This window comes from Peromyscus californicus, unplaced genomic scaffold (genome assembly GCF_007827085.1).
Source record: "Peromyscus californicus insignis strain IS unplaced genomic scaffold, ASM782708v3 Scaffold_24__1_contigs__length_46423439, whole genome shotgun sequence".
Lineage (NCBI taxonomy): Eukaryota > Metazoa > Chordata > Mammalia > Rodentia > Cricetidae > Peromyscus > Peromyscus californicus.
The window spans coordinates 27,550,596-27,566,673 of NW_026294535.1; the positions used below are offsets into that span (position 1 = coordinate 27,550,596).

The 16,078-nt window shown below is 37.4% G+C and overlaps 1 protein-coding gene across 2 annotated transcripts in view; it reads right to left on the reverse strand.

Moving 5' to 3' along the window:
* The window catches only part of Nav3 (neuron navigator 3), a 775,186-nt gene that overhangs the window by 511,479 nt on the left and 247,629 nt on the right, over positions 1-16,078 (reverse strand). For both annotated transcript variants that reach the window (XM_052753308.1, XM_052753309.1), the window contains exon 2: positions 13,263-13,666. In XM_052753308.1, coding sequence (XP_052609268.1) covers positions 13,263-13,334 — 72 coding nt within the window. In that variant the 5' untranslated portion in view covers positions 13,335-13,666. The remainder of the gene's footprint in view (positions 1-13,262; positions 13,667-16,078) is intronic.

Genomic DNA, 16,078 nt, shown 5'->3' on the forward strand with positions numbered 1-16,078 from the left:
TGAAAACTCAAATCTTGTACAAATATCTGAATCTGTTAGTATCCAATGTTTCAAAATCCTAGGTAACCTTTCACTTCTGCCTACAAAATATCATGAATAAATTCATAAGCAAATGGCTAATTTGTAAGAAAAAGTGTAACATTTTAAACCTGCCATTCTCCTCTTGTTTGCAAATACTGGAAGACCTCAGAGGCTCTGAAAAAAATGCAGGAGGCTGAATCAGCCATCATGCTTTGAAAGTTCTGCTCATCCTTCATAGAGAAGCAATAAAGAACCACAGAATGTATTTCCCCTAATCAGGAAGAGCTCGCAGTAATGTTTTCCTGTTTTCTTAATCTAAGTTTTAGTTCTTTAAAAGTGGCTTAGTAGTGAGAACATAGGTTGACTTTTTAAAATCTTCATTATTGTTGTCACTTAGATTATTAGTATTTAAAATGCACCATAACCAGAGAAATCCCAATTATTATTGTTTGTCTGAGTAAACTATAGCTTAGAGGCTCACACGGGCATTTCTTCCTGGCCTCATTGCAACAGTTCCTGAATTTGTATCACGTGCAGGGTTTCTGATCAAACAGAAGAGTAACCAAACCAGGAATTGTCCTTGACTTTATAGAAGCAGGCAATACGTAAGTATTGTCATATATACTTGTGGCTGTGAAGAAGACGAGCAACAGCGTTCTTTCTATATAACAAGACACAATGCCATATGGGTAAAAGGAACACAGTGCCGAGAAAGAAAATGGCATTAAGACCTGATATATAAATAGTGTGAAAAAATCTGCACATGCAAAAAAAAAAAAAAAAAGTACAATGAGGTCTCCCAGCAGAGAGCCTGAAGGTGGGAAAGAATCTGCTTTCTTCAAAGAACTTAGATAGGGCTTTCCAAAAGAGCTGGAAAAGAATGGATGAGAGAGAGAGAGAGAGAGAGAGAGAGAGAGAGAGAGAGAGAGAGAGAGAGAGAGAGAGAGAGAGAGAGAAACAGGAACCACACTTGGAAAGAATAAAGTTGAGATTGTGCAGGGTTCTCCAGTCTTGTTAAGGAGCTGACATCATAGCTCAGAAGCACTGAAGGCTTCATTGAATAGTTTTAGGTTTTAGGAAGGGGAAGGGACAAGTGGTGGGTGACCCAGTGCTACAGCTAGTCACACCACTAATTTGGCTCCTGCTGACAGATATGCAAGAAATTCATAAAATGGAAAGAGCCACAGAAGTGCTAGAGCACATTTTTATGTATTGGTTTTCTGGTAATTTTCCTCATAGCAATGCAGGAATCACTCCATTGGTTCTTAATTACATAAAAATATTTTACAAAGCAAAGCACACAAAGACATTAATTATGAAGCTCATATTGCTTTAAAAAAGCGTTACCCTAAAATCTTTCCCAATGTTAATTAGAAAATAGCATGTACATACAAGGTGTTGTTTATCTGCTATTTGCAAACATTGCAATTTGCCAATCCCAGCAACTGTTAAAAGATAGAGGGCCTTGCTAAGACAGCACGAGGTAAAACTGCTCCATCGCACCTAACAATGCTGTTTAATTAAGCAGCAGCAAAAGAGTCTAAAGGAGAATATTTAACTTTAATGAAGAATATAAAAGAAAATTAACTACCAGCAGCAAAATGTAAAAAGAGTAGGAAGTGTCTGTTTGGGTTGGTCTTAAAAAACAGACTAGCCTGAAAATTGAATGCACATATTTTGATAAGTTTGCAACAGCTTTGAGCATCAGTGAAAACAGTAATGTGAAGGAAATGTGATGCTTGCAACTGCAGCTCCAGTTAAAGGTATTTATGGAAATAGGAAATCTGAGGGGACATGCACACACTGTAGATACTCATTCCATTGCACCTACACATATCAAGCACACTGTAAATTAGGCCCAGAGGTGAACACACTTCTACTTTCTTTAAAAAAAAAAAAAAATTCTTTCAAAAAAAAAAGTTTCTGAAAAGAATGTTAATCTTATCGCCGTGACAGGCTGAACTCTCATCTATTTCCACAATGGTGAACAAATGCCCAATGTGAACGTGGTCCAACAGCACACCCTGCCTCTCTCCGGGAGAGGAAGGTGGCTCATATACATGCCTGTTCTCATATGCCACTGGCACTACAGAGAGAGCAGAGAGTCCAGCTTTGTGGTGCCTGACGAGCTAGCGAAAGTGAGAAACTAAGATTAAGATTGGACCTTTCCTGTGTGGACTGATGGTTTTCTTTGAGTAATTTAACAAACGGCAACATAACATATTCCTAGCAACACATTTTGTGTAATAGTGGGGGAGGGGGGAACTCCTAAGAATAGATGAGTTCCCATGTCTGAACAGAATGATACAATCACAGGAGGTTTAACATCATCAGTAACAAAATCAATTGATTAAAAAAAAGAAACTAAGGTTATCAGCATATGGATTCATTGTTTACAACTTTTCTATCATTTTTGAAAGATTTCTTATAAAGAATTAGATCATGAGTTCGACCTTGTTTGGGACGTCCCTCCTTCCCTAAGTCTTCATATAGAGAAATTTAAGTCTTGTAAACAAATATTAAGAGGGTAGAAAATTAATCCCACTGTGGTACTTAGAGGTGACCTTTGTGATGTGATTAAGGTTAGAAGTAGGGGTACTGTACAGCCTCCATGATTTACAACCTGTCCAGGATCATCCATGAGGCAAAAACTGTTAGACAATTTCTTGCTAAAAGTGAAAAGTGGACCTCTTAGAAACTTATCAAAATGTATTTGGAATGTGTTAAAATGAAGGGCACATAAAAACTGCTTCAGGATAAACACACCTAAGATCAAGAAAAGGTAAAACATCCTCCCCAGCTCCCATGAAGAAGGTACCCCACTCTTCAGTGGTGATGGCGATGGTTCCCACTGTCTGTTATCTGATTACCCAAAGAACTCCCCACTTTGCCAGGGACTTTAACTCAGCTTGATCCTCACTGATGGCACAGCCTACTTGAATGGCCACTTGCCCATCTGTCTATTTTGCCATCTAGATCTAGTCCTGAACCTTGCTCTGCAAGCCTGGATTTCTGGCTCAAGAGCTCCAGATGTTCTGCAACTCCATTTATCTTGTCTTAGCACAGCAAGACCCTCTTACAGCTTTATCAACTCTGGTTGTACCTCCATGAAGGCACGTTCTAACTCTTTTAATTCTGCTTTGCCCTCTTGATCCCCTTTACGGACATTCTGCAGTAGGTAAGTAGTTTGGTAGACAGTTCAATAAACATAAATGATCACAATGAACTGTGTGTGTAGTGTGCGATCTCAAAATTAACATTAAGTCATTAAGATTATTTTTAAGACCTGTGATGGACAAATACCAGCTATAAAGGGAAATTGGGACTACCTAGCTCATTGAAGCCAACAAAACCAACTCAATTTGTGAACTTATTATTTGAACTTTGACACTGTGGAAAGGCACAAATGTGCCAGTGTGTTCTTTAGATAGCTTACTTATGTCATCTACCATATACATTTAGATGTTGTCTCTCCCTTTGGAAATGGTTAAAGCTCATCTTGTGTTTTGAAGCTAATCTTGTGTTGAGATGTTTCATGTTTGATGGTCCTTCTCCCCTTGTGAAAACAGAAACAAACTAACACATAGTAATTTTTAGAATGGAGAGGAGACCTTTTTAATCTAAAGGTACCACAAATTAAGAACAATTTTTTTCCTGGCAATATGAAATGGAAACAAAATATTTGGGATTTTTTTTTTAAGATTTGCTACCCTAAGGTAAATAAATTGCTTAAACTTAGACTTCTTGTCATACCAGTGCTAGCACTGAGTTTCAATTCCATGTGACTACACAAAACATACATCTTGAGCATCAACTATTCTGTAATTGTCCATAAGTTAGCATGTAAACCATGGTCTAAAATGAACCACTTAATGTCGAATTCAGTATAAGCCAGGGAAGAATTCCCAACCAAAGAGAAATCCTATTCTAGAGCTATTGCGGAAGTCCTAGGACTAGCTTATTATTTAAACTACCCTGTTAATAACTGTCTCATGGTTATATTCTGTTTGATTTTAATCAATGGCCTGAAGGAAGCAAATGGAAATCAGGGCTGGCTCCTCTTTCATTAACCTTTGTATGAATGACTTTACTCATCAATGCAACAAATACCTGACGAAAGTACTTTAAGTAAGAAAGGGTTTTACTTTAGCTCAGCCTATCAAAGTAAGAAATGTGTAGCAGCTTGTCCATGGTCAGGAAGCAGTGATGAATTTATTCAGTCTGGGCCTCCTAAATTTAAAGTAGGTCTTCTTTTATCATTTAACCTAAATTAGATATACTTCACAGCGATGCTCATAAACTTCTATCTTCAGCTATTCTATATATGGTGTAGTAGACAATCAACATTAACTATCACAACTGTTTGGACAATGTTGTTTACATAGCCATCAGTTAAGGGTGGCAGTTGGAAGCTGATGCTGCTGTCCTGTGTGTATTCACCTGTCAACTGGATGTTTCAGAGTCAAAGCCAATCAGTCAGAGCAAGTGTTGATATTATCGTCAGTTTGGATACACATCTAGGATATTTAAAGAAGAAAATAGGAATGAATAGAAAGGACAAAGGACATCTTAGAAAGTTTGGATTGTAAACAACTATGCTAAAAAGAAAATGAATTGAAATAAATCCATGTCAATACCACAATTGCAGGCATAGAGTACCTTGATTTGCGCTTCCTCTGACCAAACCCAGAACAATAATACAAGTAGTTCAGTTGACTGGGGATTCCAGAAATTACTAAAAGTAGGAAAGCATTGGAAAAGGATACAAACCAGAAAACAGAAAATATAGTTAGCAATCAAATTTATCATTTTATATATCATTGCAACGTTATTTTCTACTAATGATCTCCCAGCAATACTCCCTACAGCTATCCTTCTCAAACACCAATGAGCAATACACACATGTTGTTTTTTTAATGCAAGCTAATTGAGTAGGTGTAGATTGGAGGCCAGGATTCTGTACTTCTTAGTAACTGTCATATGCCAGCGGTGTTCCTAGTTCTTACAATGTACAGATCAAAGATTTTGAAGATTTCCTACTGTTCTTTTCATTTAGTCTATGCAAATCAAACAGAATTCATTATCCACACCTGAGTGAGGACAGTTATGACTTTGAAGAATTATTTTTTTCATGTATTAATGTGTATGTGTGCCTGTCTGTGTGTGGAGACAAACAGGGAGCCAGATGCGGACCTGGAGTCACAGGTGATTGTAAGATGCCTGTCACTGGTGCTAGGAACTGAATTATAATCCTCTGAAAGAGAAGAAAGTGTTCTTAACTGCTACGCCACCTCTCCAGCCCAGGTGACATATCTTTACATATGTTTTGTTTCTTATAATTCTTATCCAACTGCACAGTCACAGAATATCATCAGTCTTGGAGGGATTTTTTGACCACTTTCTGAGTAATATATTCCAAACTTTCTGTCTGCCCTGCCCTGTTGTTCTTCTATCAGATAGTCTTGCTCTTTAGCAGGCAGCTTGCCATCAATAGAAGCAAATCCCACTTCTGACATGTCCCTCCTCTTTTCTGCTCATACTCTTGTTCCCATTCCTCACTCTGTTTTATGCCAAATCATGCTCTGATTTTTCTGATTAGTCTCAAACATTTGACCCTTGCAGATGAGCAGAGATCTATTTTCCTGATCTTGACACTCAAATCTTCCATGGGATAATTACAATTCCTGGGTTCTTAAGCACTTGGCTGCCTCCCTGTCCAGCTATCTGGAAAAGCACCACCTGGCTAATCCACAAGGATCTCAAGAGAAATAGAGAGATACCATAGAACTACTGTTTTTAAATGACTACGCAATGTTCAAATGAATATGTATATTTTTTTTGTCAAACCTAGAGAATCGTAGCCCCTCTAAAACACAGCCTAAAAGAAAAATATGCAATGATGTGACAGGCCACTTGAAATAAAACCACAGAACACTACACCATTTGTTTTTAAAAGTTTTGAATATATGTGATATGCATAAATCTATAAAATCACATGGCATATGTACAGAATATTTAGAGAACATTGGTATGCTTTTTTATTTCATATTTTGGCATTAGTGGTATATATACATTTCTCAACATTTTATAAAAGAAAATTTAAACTCATTCTTAGTTATTAGTTCATACAATGGTAATGGCCATGAATAATTTCCATGTTAGTATCAAGACAAGAGGAAGAGACTTAAAAAGAAACAGGAGGGGCTAGAGAGATGGCTCACTGGTTAAAGCATCCATTGCTCTAGCAGATACCCTAGATTCTGTCCTCAGTACTTACACGGTGACTCACAACCACCCATAACTCCACTTGGATCTAGGCAATTCAACATTCTCTGCTAACTTTCTCAGGCACTAGGTATGAACATGCAGGCCAACACTTATATGCATAAAAATATACATTTCAAATTTAAGATAAAGAAAAAAACAGGAATTAAATTGGGCTTATTTGGGGTTGGAGGGAAGGCTCAGTCATTGAGAGTATTCTTGCAAAGGTTCCAGTTTAAGTTCCCGGCATTCACATCACGTGGCTCACAATCACCTGTAACTCAAGATCCAAGGGGTCTGACACCCATCTCCTGGCCCCTGCTGACACCCACACTCAGGTGAACACACCCACGCACAGGTACACATGACACAGAAATAATTAACCCCCACACAGACACACATGACACATAAATAATTAAAAGTAAAAAATCAACACTCGGGGAAACATACTCCCACACATAGACACAAATAGACACATAAATAATTAAAAGTAAAATCAATCTAAAATGTACTAAATCTTGTATATCAGTTATCATTTTATTATCATCAAGATCGTAATGAAAAGCGGTATTCAGACCTGCTTTCATATAATTCTACTTTCAGTACTCAAAAGGTATGTGTGTTAAGCATCTGGTATCTCAAGCATGGTAATGTTGGCTGTCTATAAGAAAATATAAAGGATCATTATATTGCCTGTCTTTTTAAAGCCAGTTATCAGGATAAAACACATGGAATATGTTTAGAGAACCAAGAGATAGAACTATGGAGTATACTGGTCTACCACTTTTTCTTCTCCATTTGCAATAGTTTGTGTTTCAAAGTTTATTTATATTTAAAATGAGTATATAACCAGTTATGAAAAAAGAAATGAATAGCCACAAAATATACAGAAGTCTATTTGAAGATTCAATGTTGGATTGTAAAAGAAAATTTAATTTATTTTTTTAAAAAGGTCCACCCACATTCTGAACTGAGTCAAGTTTCTAGAATCAGTTTTGATCAGACAGGGTACCTGTTAACTTATCCTAACAGAACTCCATGTAAAGGGACTGTGCAACAGCCAACCTCCAGATTGATTGGAATGTAAAATGTGTTTCAGAAAGTGGTATCAGTGTTACCAATCCTCAGAGTCCGGTTATATTAGTACCCACACTTCCACTTTGGATGGTCTCTGAATGATGCAGTTAGGTTTCATACAAAATATCCTCCATCCAGGTTCCTTTAACACAACTCACACACCACTAAAAGTCAGGTGGGTTTAATGAATACCATCACCCTCAGGAAGGCCATAACCTGGAAGAGCGAATTTGTCACTTAGCCTTCGCTAGTGACTTATCTTCACATAGTCTCTCAAGAAGACAAAATTTTAATCACTTTCAAACACACGTAATTTCAAGCACTTCACGGCACCATGGAGAATAAACCCAACCAATATACTATCTCTTTACCCTTATGATGATGCAAGGATTATTTTACCATTATTACGAGGAGGAAAAAAATGAATTAAGACTTTTACAAAGTAGTGCATCAAAATATAAAGAGGAAAATTAGAATTAGGCTAACTTCAAATTCATAAAATATTGTTTTTATGTAATGCATTGACAACCACAGATGGTTGGTTTTAGTAGAATTGTCTAAATGGCTAATCATAGCCATTGGCAGGTATCTGTTCCTGGACCAGACTTTTATTTCAGATCCATTGAAAGAAAAAGCACAAATTATTTCTATGTGAACAGACACTAATGAGACATGCAGTGGCATTTTCAAATGCTACTTTATTTAACCACCTGCCTAAGCTTCATTTCAAGTCCAAAGTACCACAGGGGCCACCCTTAAAGTGGCAAGCTTTTCCAATAAATTAGCATTTTTCTGTCTAGCAATTAATGTAATAATATCTTCCTTTACAATATTCTCTACATTTTGAACACTCTAACTGTACTCAGGGTTCACTACTTTTGAAATAATTGCTGCCATTTACAAAGGCATTGTGTAAGAGAGGTTTATCCTCAGCTTTCTCACAGCAGGGGTGAAATATTTGCCAATAGCATATATACAATACTTTATTTGGTAAAGTAACATCTGAGAGAGTATTAATCCTAAACATTTCATAAATGTAAATATCCTCTCTCTCTGTGTATATAATATATATATAAATGTATGTATGCACATAGTCTCTTTTCTTGTTTTGTTTTTTTTTTTTTTTTTTTCCAAGACAGGATTTCTTTGTGTAACAGCTCAGGCTGTCCTGGATCTCACTCTGTAGCCCAGGCTGGCCTCGAACTCACAGAGATCCGCCTGGCTCTGCCTCCAGCATGCTGGGATTAAAGGCATGTGCCACCACCGCCCAGCTGCACATAGTCTTAATCTCGTTTTGATGAAAGCAGCAAAGCAAAAAATAGCTGCAACAGGTCACAAAGCATGTATTGCCATCCACTGCTATAATTTTGAAGAGTGCATAATGCTACCATTTTAATACTATCTAGTAAATCATTGACAATGATAAATGCTTTCATTGAGCACATAAAATATTCATGGAGCCATGAACTAGTGTCCTAGGGTTGTCTGAAATGCAAACCACTGCAGTTATATGGACAGTAAAATCTATTGAGCTCAGCTTTTCAGTTCAAGGTCACAACTAATTATATGCCAGTGACATTTGTACCTGTTGGGTTTTCATTGTCCTATGAGATTTGCAGAAGCAATCCCATGGAGCCATAAAAATTAATGGAAAGCAATCTGCCAACGTCCCCAACATCAACATGCAAATAAGGCTGAAAAGGTAAAAATTTAAAGATACAGAATCTCATGACGGGCACTTGGGAGATTTGAAATGCCTTGGTAACTTTTCAATCTGGGACATTGTAGAAGCTAAAGGTTAAAATTTAGACTATGGCCCAGTATGAACTCTACGTTCTACTGATAAAAACTGGAATAATTAAGAAGGCCACTGAATTCTAACCAGCCCAACACTGGCCCAGGATGATGCACGATCCTTAGATCTAATTTTAATTTCTCTAAGATTCTTTTTATTTACTTATTCTGCTCTCACACAATACACACCAACCACAGTTTTCCCTCCGCCCATTCCTATTTCTTAGATTTACTCTCTTTGATTCCTAAAAGATCCACTCCTCTGCTTTATCCATAATAAATGGTTACTTTTGATAAAACTGTGTTCATGAGACCCTTTAAATCTTAGGTATGTTCCCTTCTGTTCAAACACGGAAAGCACTACTTAAAAGAGACCCCCAAAAAATCACACATTTTCTAAAACCTCACTTCTGAGGTCATATGCTCTTGATAAACTGATAGTTATTTTTGCATTTGTTTTATTTAGTTTACTAAGATTATAATATTCAGGAAATGAAATTCCAAGGAAAAGTGTCCACCAAGAGCAAGGATATCAGTGCCACTTGAAAGTTGGGGTGTGACACACAGAAATGGCGGTTATTGTTAGAGAACACCTAAGAGAGCAAGTGCAGATTTTTATCTTTGTGAGAAGATAATGTGTTAATAAACTGCAAGGAACCAGCATGTTCCTGAGATCACAGGAAGTGCTGCTGTAAACAACCTCTTTCCTCCCACCTCAGCTAACCACCTTGATATATGGCTTGCAAACTCACACACTCAGAAAAGAAACAGCTTCCATTCAGAAATGGTGCATGAAAAGCATAAGTCCACATATTTAAAAAAAAAATTAAAATCAGGCAAGGTGTTTGTAGACTGAACAAGAAAGTAACTATAGTGGATGGAATGGGTACCTATGATCACTCTGGTTTAATGATATATTATTTTAAATATCTAGTGCATTATAAAGTCTATGAAGATAAGGTACATGCATAAAAATATTGGTGATATGTTCACCGCTGCAGAAGGTGACAGCTAGGATGTGCACATTTTATTTCAATAGTGTGGAACACTGGACCTGTGAAATTCATTCATCATGAAGGACTGCAAACACTTCAAGTAATTACAAGCATAATTTTATCATCTCTGCTAGAAATTATATGATGGCAAACCTGAGGTCAGCTCTTTGTCTACAAAGATTTATGATAATACATTTCATTTCCCACTATAATGCAAACTCACAAAAGTGTCATTGACACTAAATGTTCCAGCTGACACTTAACAAATTTGAATTTTAAATGCCCCGGAATCTGTCTAATCTCTCTACCTACCTATCTCATGTGCATCTATTGCCTGTCTAGTTATCTATGTATTATTTATTTCTCTATTTAACTATTCATCCATCTATGTGACCTTCTAACTTATTTGTAGGTCTCATATACCAATTCTCTCTCTCTGAAATATCCAATCAATGGGGCAATCACAGGGTCATTAGAACTCATTTTCCATTCTTCCAATCAATGGGGCAGTCAAAGGGTCATTAGAACCCATTTTCCATTCTTCCTCCTACTCATTGAAAATGTTCTCTCTCCTGAACTTTGCCTCCAAGAGGCTAGAGTAAAATAGTCTGCAAGTTTGGAACACAGTAATCCCCAAACACAAAGCTGGTATTTCTAATTTTCCCACAGAATTATGACCTCTCTATGCTATTTCTAAACTCTGTTAGGGTCAGTACATATTTTATGAGCTGAAGAGTCTTTTGTGAGTTGACCTGGGAATCTGCACATGGATACAGACCATTGTTTAAAGTTTCTACGAAAGCAATGTGGGAAACTCTCTAAGAATTCATCTCGTTCTCTGGCTTGCAATCCCTTTTGCGTTAGGAGAAACTTCCTAATGCAGGAAATGAATTAACAGCTTTCTCCTATGTACTTTTCTTTCCTGTCAATAAATCAGCATGTTTAGCCAAAGTGAGGCTTTTCTAGTATGAAGTGTTTATTCCTCGCTCCCTGCTCTTTGCCTACACAACAGTAGGTAAATTGCCAGCAGTGTTAAAGACATTTTAAAAAGTATAAACAAGAAAAATGATTAACTGACTCCTTCCTGCAGGGATCTGGAGATGCTTCATAGCTCAGGAGTAGAACACTTGACTACAAGTGGTCCTGGGCTCAATCCTTTTGGGCACTACCAAAATGAAGAAAAGAAAGCAGACAAATAAAAAAACAAAAAACAAAACTACAGAGCATGCCTTTAGATGGAAACCAACCATCTCCTTTGAGTTAGCAGCTTATTGACAATAGAAAAAAAATGTTCTATACTTCAATATAAACTAGTTACAATTAACAATATTCTTAGAAATGCACTCATATGTAGAAACGCAAAATTTACGTGCATGTGGAGGCGAAAAGCGGTTCTAGTACCCTGGACTTTGCTGCTCTTGGTGTTTTCTGAACTGTCCTACAAGTACACCCAATGAATGACTCATAATAGCCATCACCCCCAAGAAAAGAGGTGCCCACTGTTGTCGCTTTTAATGGCTAAGGAATGGCTGTGCCTCTGTCCTAGGAAGGGTAAACAAAAGAGCTAAAGAAATTAATCAGCAATTGAGTCAACATAGGCTCCCTAAACTTCTTAACTCTGAAAAACAAGGAGCTGGAGTCTTCAGAGAAATGCAAAGTGACTAGCAAACAAACACGGTTTCTAAGATACATGTAGTATAAGGTCTCTTTTATTTCTAATTCTCTCATACATGACATTCCCACTGCAGTTTCCCCTCCCTCTAACCTCCCCAGTCCCGCCCCCCTCCCCTCTCTCCCAGATCCACTCCTTCTATGCTCCCTTCAGAAAAGAGCAGGCCTCCCGGGGATGTCAACCAAACATGGCGTAACAAGTTACAATAAGACAAGGTACAAACCCTCATATCAAGGCTGAAGCACGGAACCGGGAGGAGGAAAGGGGTCCCAAGAGCAGGTGAAAGAATCAAGAGACACCCCCATACCCACAGAGGACCTAGGTCAGACCCATACAGGCTCCGTGATTGTTGATTAAGTGTCTGAGGCCTTATGAGCCCTGCTGAGTTGATTCTGTGGGCTGTGTTCTTTTCCTTGACCCCTCAGACTTCTACAGTCCTTGCCCCTTCCTCTTCCACAGGGTTCCCCAAATGCCAGCTAATATTTGGCTATGGATCTCTTGCATATGCTCCCATCGGTTGGCAAAAGCACATCTTAATCATGTTCCTTTGATCCTTACCTACTTAAAAACCCCATTTCATTTGTCTCATTATTCTTGTTCATGTGCCTAAGCCACTGGGTCCCCACACACTTGTCCTATCGTAATAGAAGTCAATGAAAACATCCCATAAGGTAATTTATTCATTATTAGCAGGACCTTCTTTCCCAGACATTATCTCTGATCCTTCTTATAAGTGCCCTTTAAGTGGTTCTCACTACAGTGCAATATCTGAGCAAGGAAAATTTTCTTAAAAGGTAGGACATTGGATTTAAGTGTGACCCCCTCAGGGTTCCAAGCATCCTATTCCACAGTCTCCAAACTCACTCTTCCAAAAATGTCAACGGCACCCCCTTCTTGATAAATTTTTATCAGTTGTTTTGACATAACACACAAATAGTTCAATATAAGCTCACATTTGCCTCAACTTCCAGAAGAACTGTAAATAAGATGGTCTAGGTTGACTTGCCCCAAGGATAAGAAATGGGAGTTTAAATGCACCTAGGCCTTCTCATAGCAAGAAGGCAAGTGTTCTCTGCAGCAGAACTTTAGTTTGTCCTACTCTATCAAAGTTCCTTTACTCTTGATATATGAGAGCTGGCCACATGATGTTGAAGACAGTACACCATAATTCGTGATAGAGTATTAGAATATTGATGTGAGTGTGTAATATAATATATTCTATATATAATCTATATATTCTAGAGGACCCTAGAAATAAAATCTCCAATTGGCAACAAAGTCCAGATTCACAGAACCATGTACTATAAAACAGGCTCATTTCCATGAACTAATATGCCATTTTACCCTATCTCATATTTTACAATGATAAAAATTCACTCTAAGCATAAAAGCAGATGAAACAAAGGCCTTTTTTTTTTGTTTTGTTTTACATCTCTTACCTTCTTCTGGTCTTCCAGCTTGTGACTCACCGGATTCTTCCCATGTCTGTTCATTTCTGAAGATAAATCCATCACATTAGGTCCTTGCCCTACAAAATTCAGTCTCTTCAAAATGGCAGCAAACTAATCCAAGAAGCAACAAGTAGGAAAATCCTGGCACGCCACATGTCCCATCACAGGCTGGCTTCGAACTTCATCTATTCCAAGGAACAATCAAAAAATCCATGGATTGAATGAAAAAAGGAAAGTTTGCAATTCAGTTCCAGCACCTTCCAAAACAGCATATCTGTAATGCTGACTTCTCCTAAGTGAACTATTCATCCGGGAACATCATCGCCAACTGCTACCTCTTCCTTTCTTCAAAATTCTCCATTTTAATACAAGTGTACAGTGCTCCTATATACCTATAAGAGAATAAAAACAACAGTTACTTCTCTGTGCCTCTTTAGTGAAATAAACGCTTGTCTGAAATTACTGAAATAGACAATTACATGTACTATTATATATTAATATATAATGTATAATAGCTGAATAAAGCATGAATAACAGGAGTTAAAAGCATTATTCTTTTTTGTATGATAACTATGATACCCACTAAAAAACTAAATAGGGACCTATATCACACTGAAATAGAAATTAACAAGTGATATTTATGTAATCTACCAAAAATAGTTTTACAAAAGGTTGCAAAATGACCAAGCACTGTGCCACATACGTTTCAAAAGCAATTTTATTTAAACTTCAAAATGAATCAATAAGATGCTTGTTATCCCTCTGCTTTAAGATGAAGAAATGAATGTACATTTTACAAATCTAACAATTACTAAAAGAACTAGAATCCTAATTCCAGTTGCTTTAGCTTTAAAATCCATTCTGTCCTAGATGTTCTTCTTGTCAATTCATATTTCATACATCATACACAAGGATACATGAATACATGTGGCTGATGCTTTGGTACATCATATGCATGCCATGTATATGACCATTTTTTAAAAGTATTACACAATTCACTGGTCTCCAAACCCAGTCAAAATAATGAAATCACTGAATAACAATATTTTTATACTCAACTTTATTGAAGTATAGTCTACATCCAATAGAATTAATCCATTTAATGAGTTTGAGAAATAAGTGCATCCATGTAAACCTAATCATAAGCAAAACACAGAATGCTGGTGTTTTTCAGTCAGTCCACATGCTCCATCTCAATCCCAGACAACAAATGATCTATGTTAATCACTTTAAGCTTATATTTCCTGGTACTTGCATGTTTGACATGACAAAACATTGAGTTTTGTACATGGGCATCTTTCTTTGAACATAATGCTTTGGAGATTAACCCATGTTGTTAAATGTATCAATCAATCGTTCCATTACTTTTACTGAGAAGTAATTTTGATGTATAAATGTATCATACTTCATTTAGAATAATATTCTTAAACATCCCCAGTCCTACTAATTTGGAACCCACCTTCCTAGAGTTTTCCAAACTTGTCAAAAATGGCTTCACTTAAGCGCTTTCTCAACCTCTGTTCTTACATTTCAGCCTTTAGCGATTATATGTTAGAATCACTGCTCCAGCCCCTAAATTCACTTTAGGCAACTGACGAGCTGCTGCCTGAATATATTAAACAATAGGAAACTTACTTTCTAAGACAGTTCTTTATAAACGGAGGCAGTTAAGGGTCTTTCTTTAATTTTTTGTATTCTGTGTATATGGATGTTTTGCCTACATGTGTGTCTCTGCACCATTTGTGTTCCTGGTGCCCACAGAGGCCAGAAGAGGGCACCGGATGACTGTGTGCTGTCATATGGGTGCAGGGAACCAAACTCAAGTCCTCTGGAAGAGCAGTCTTTTTAGATAAATGTTCCCAGCTTTGAGACTAAGTCCACCTTTCCATATGCCTGTTCATTTGATGTTGCTCATAATAAATGTACATGCAATGTTTTTAGTTTCTATTTCACATGATAGCTCAAGTATAATTCTAAACAAATTAACTCATCCTAGCATATTCAGAAACTCTTGACTACCTTGGTTACTTTCTTTGGATGAAGTTTCACTGTTTACTGGTCTATAAGTACACAGGCCAGCTACACCTGGCTAGCTGATTTTGAGAACTCACCACCAGAGCCTAGGGTGCACACCAGTTCAAGCATCAAACAAATCATAATGATTTTGAAATCAGCTTCTAAACTGTTCTGTGTACTTCCCCATGCATTGTTTCCTCTCTGAATATTTCTGGTAGCCTTTGCTCGTTTTTTGTTTCTTCTACTCTGCTATGGATGTATCTTACATTGTAAACTATATAAGTGTTTCTGGGACAAAAATGGGGAGAGGAGCAAGGGCTTGAATATAACCAAGAACACTGCCAATTTGTGTATATGAAAAAAGTCTAATGAAGAACCACTGGGATTTGGGGCTGCTCAATTGCCTAAGGGTCAAGACTCAGGAAAGCAGATCCACCTTTAGTCATGATAAATAAGTAGGAGGAGAAGCTGAAGACATGGGTTAACAATTAAGAGCACTTGTGAGCATCCTTGTCGGGTGGCTCACAACCACCTGTAGTTCTAACTCTTGGGTATTCAGTGCCTCCCTCTGGCATCTGTGAGCACCTACACATGTGATATAAAGACTCAGAGACATCCTCACTTAATAAGATAACGTGCTTTTCCTTATACGAGAATTCCTACTTCTTAGTGCAGTAGCTTACAGAGCTTTGCAAGCCTGCCCATTTCTCTGAATGACTCAGAAAATCACTCTTTTCTCCTACGTCTTCTCTAAGCATGCTTTCCACAACACTCTGGGCTTCATTCCT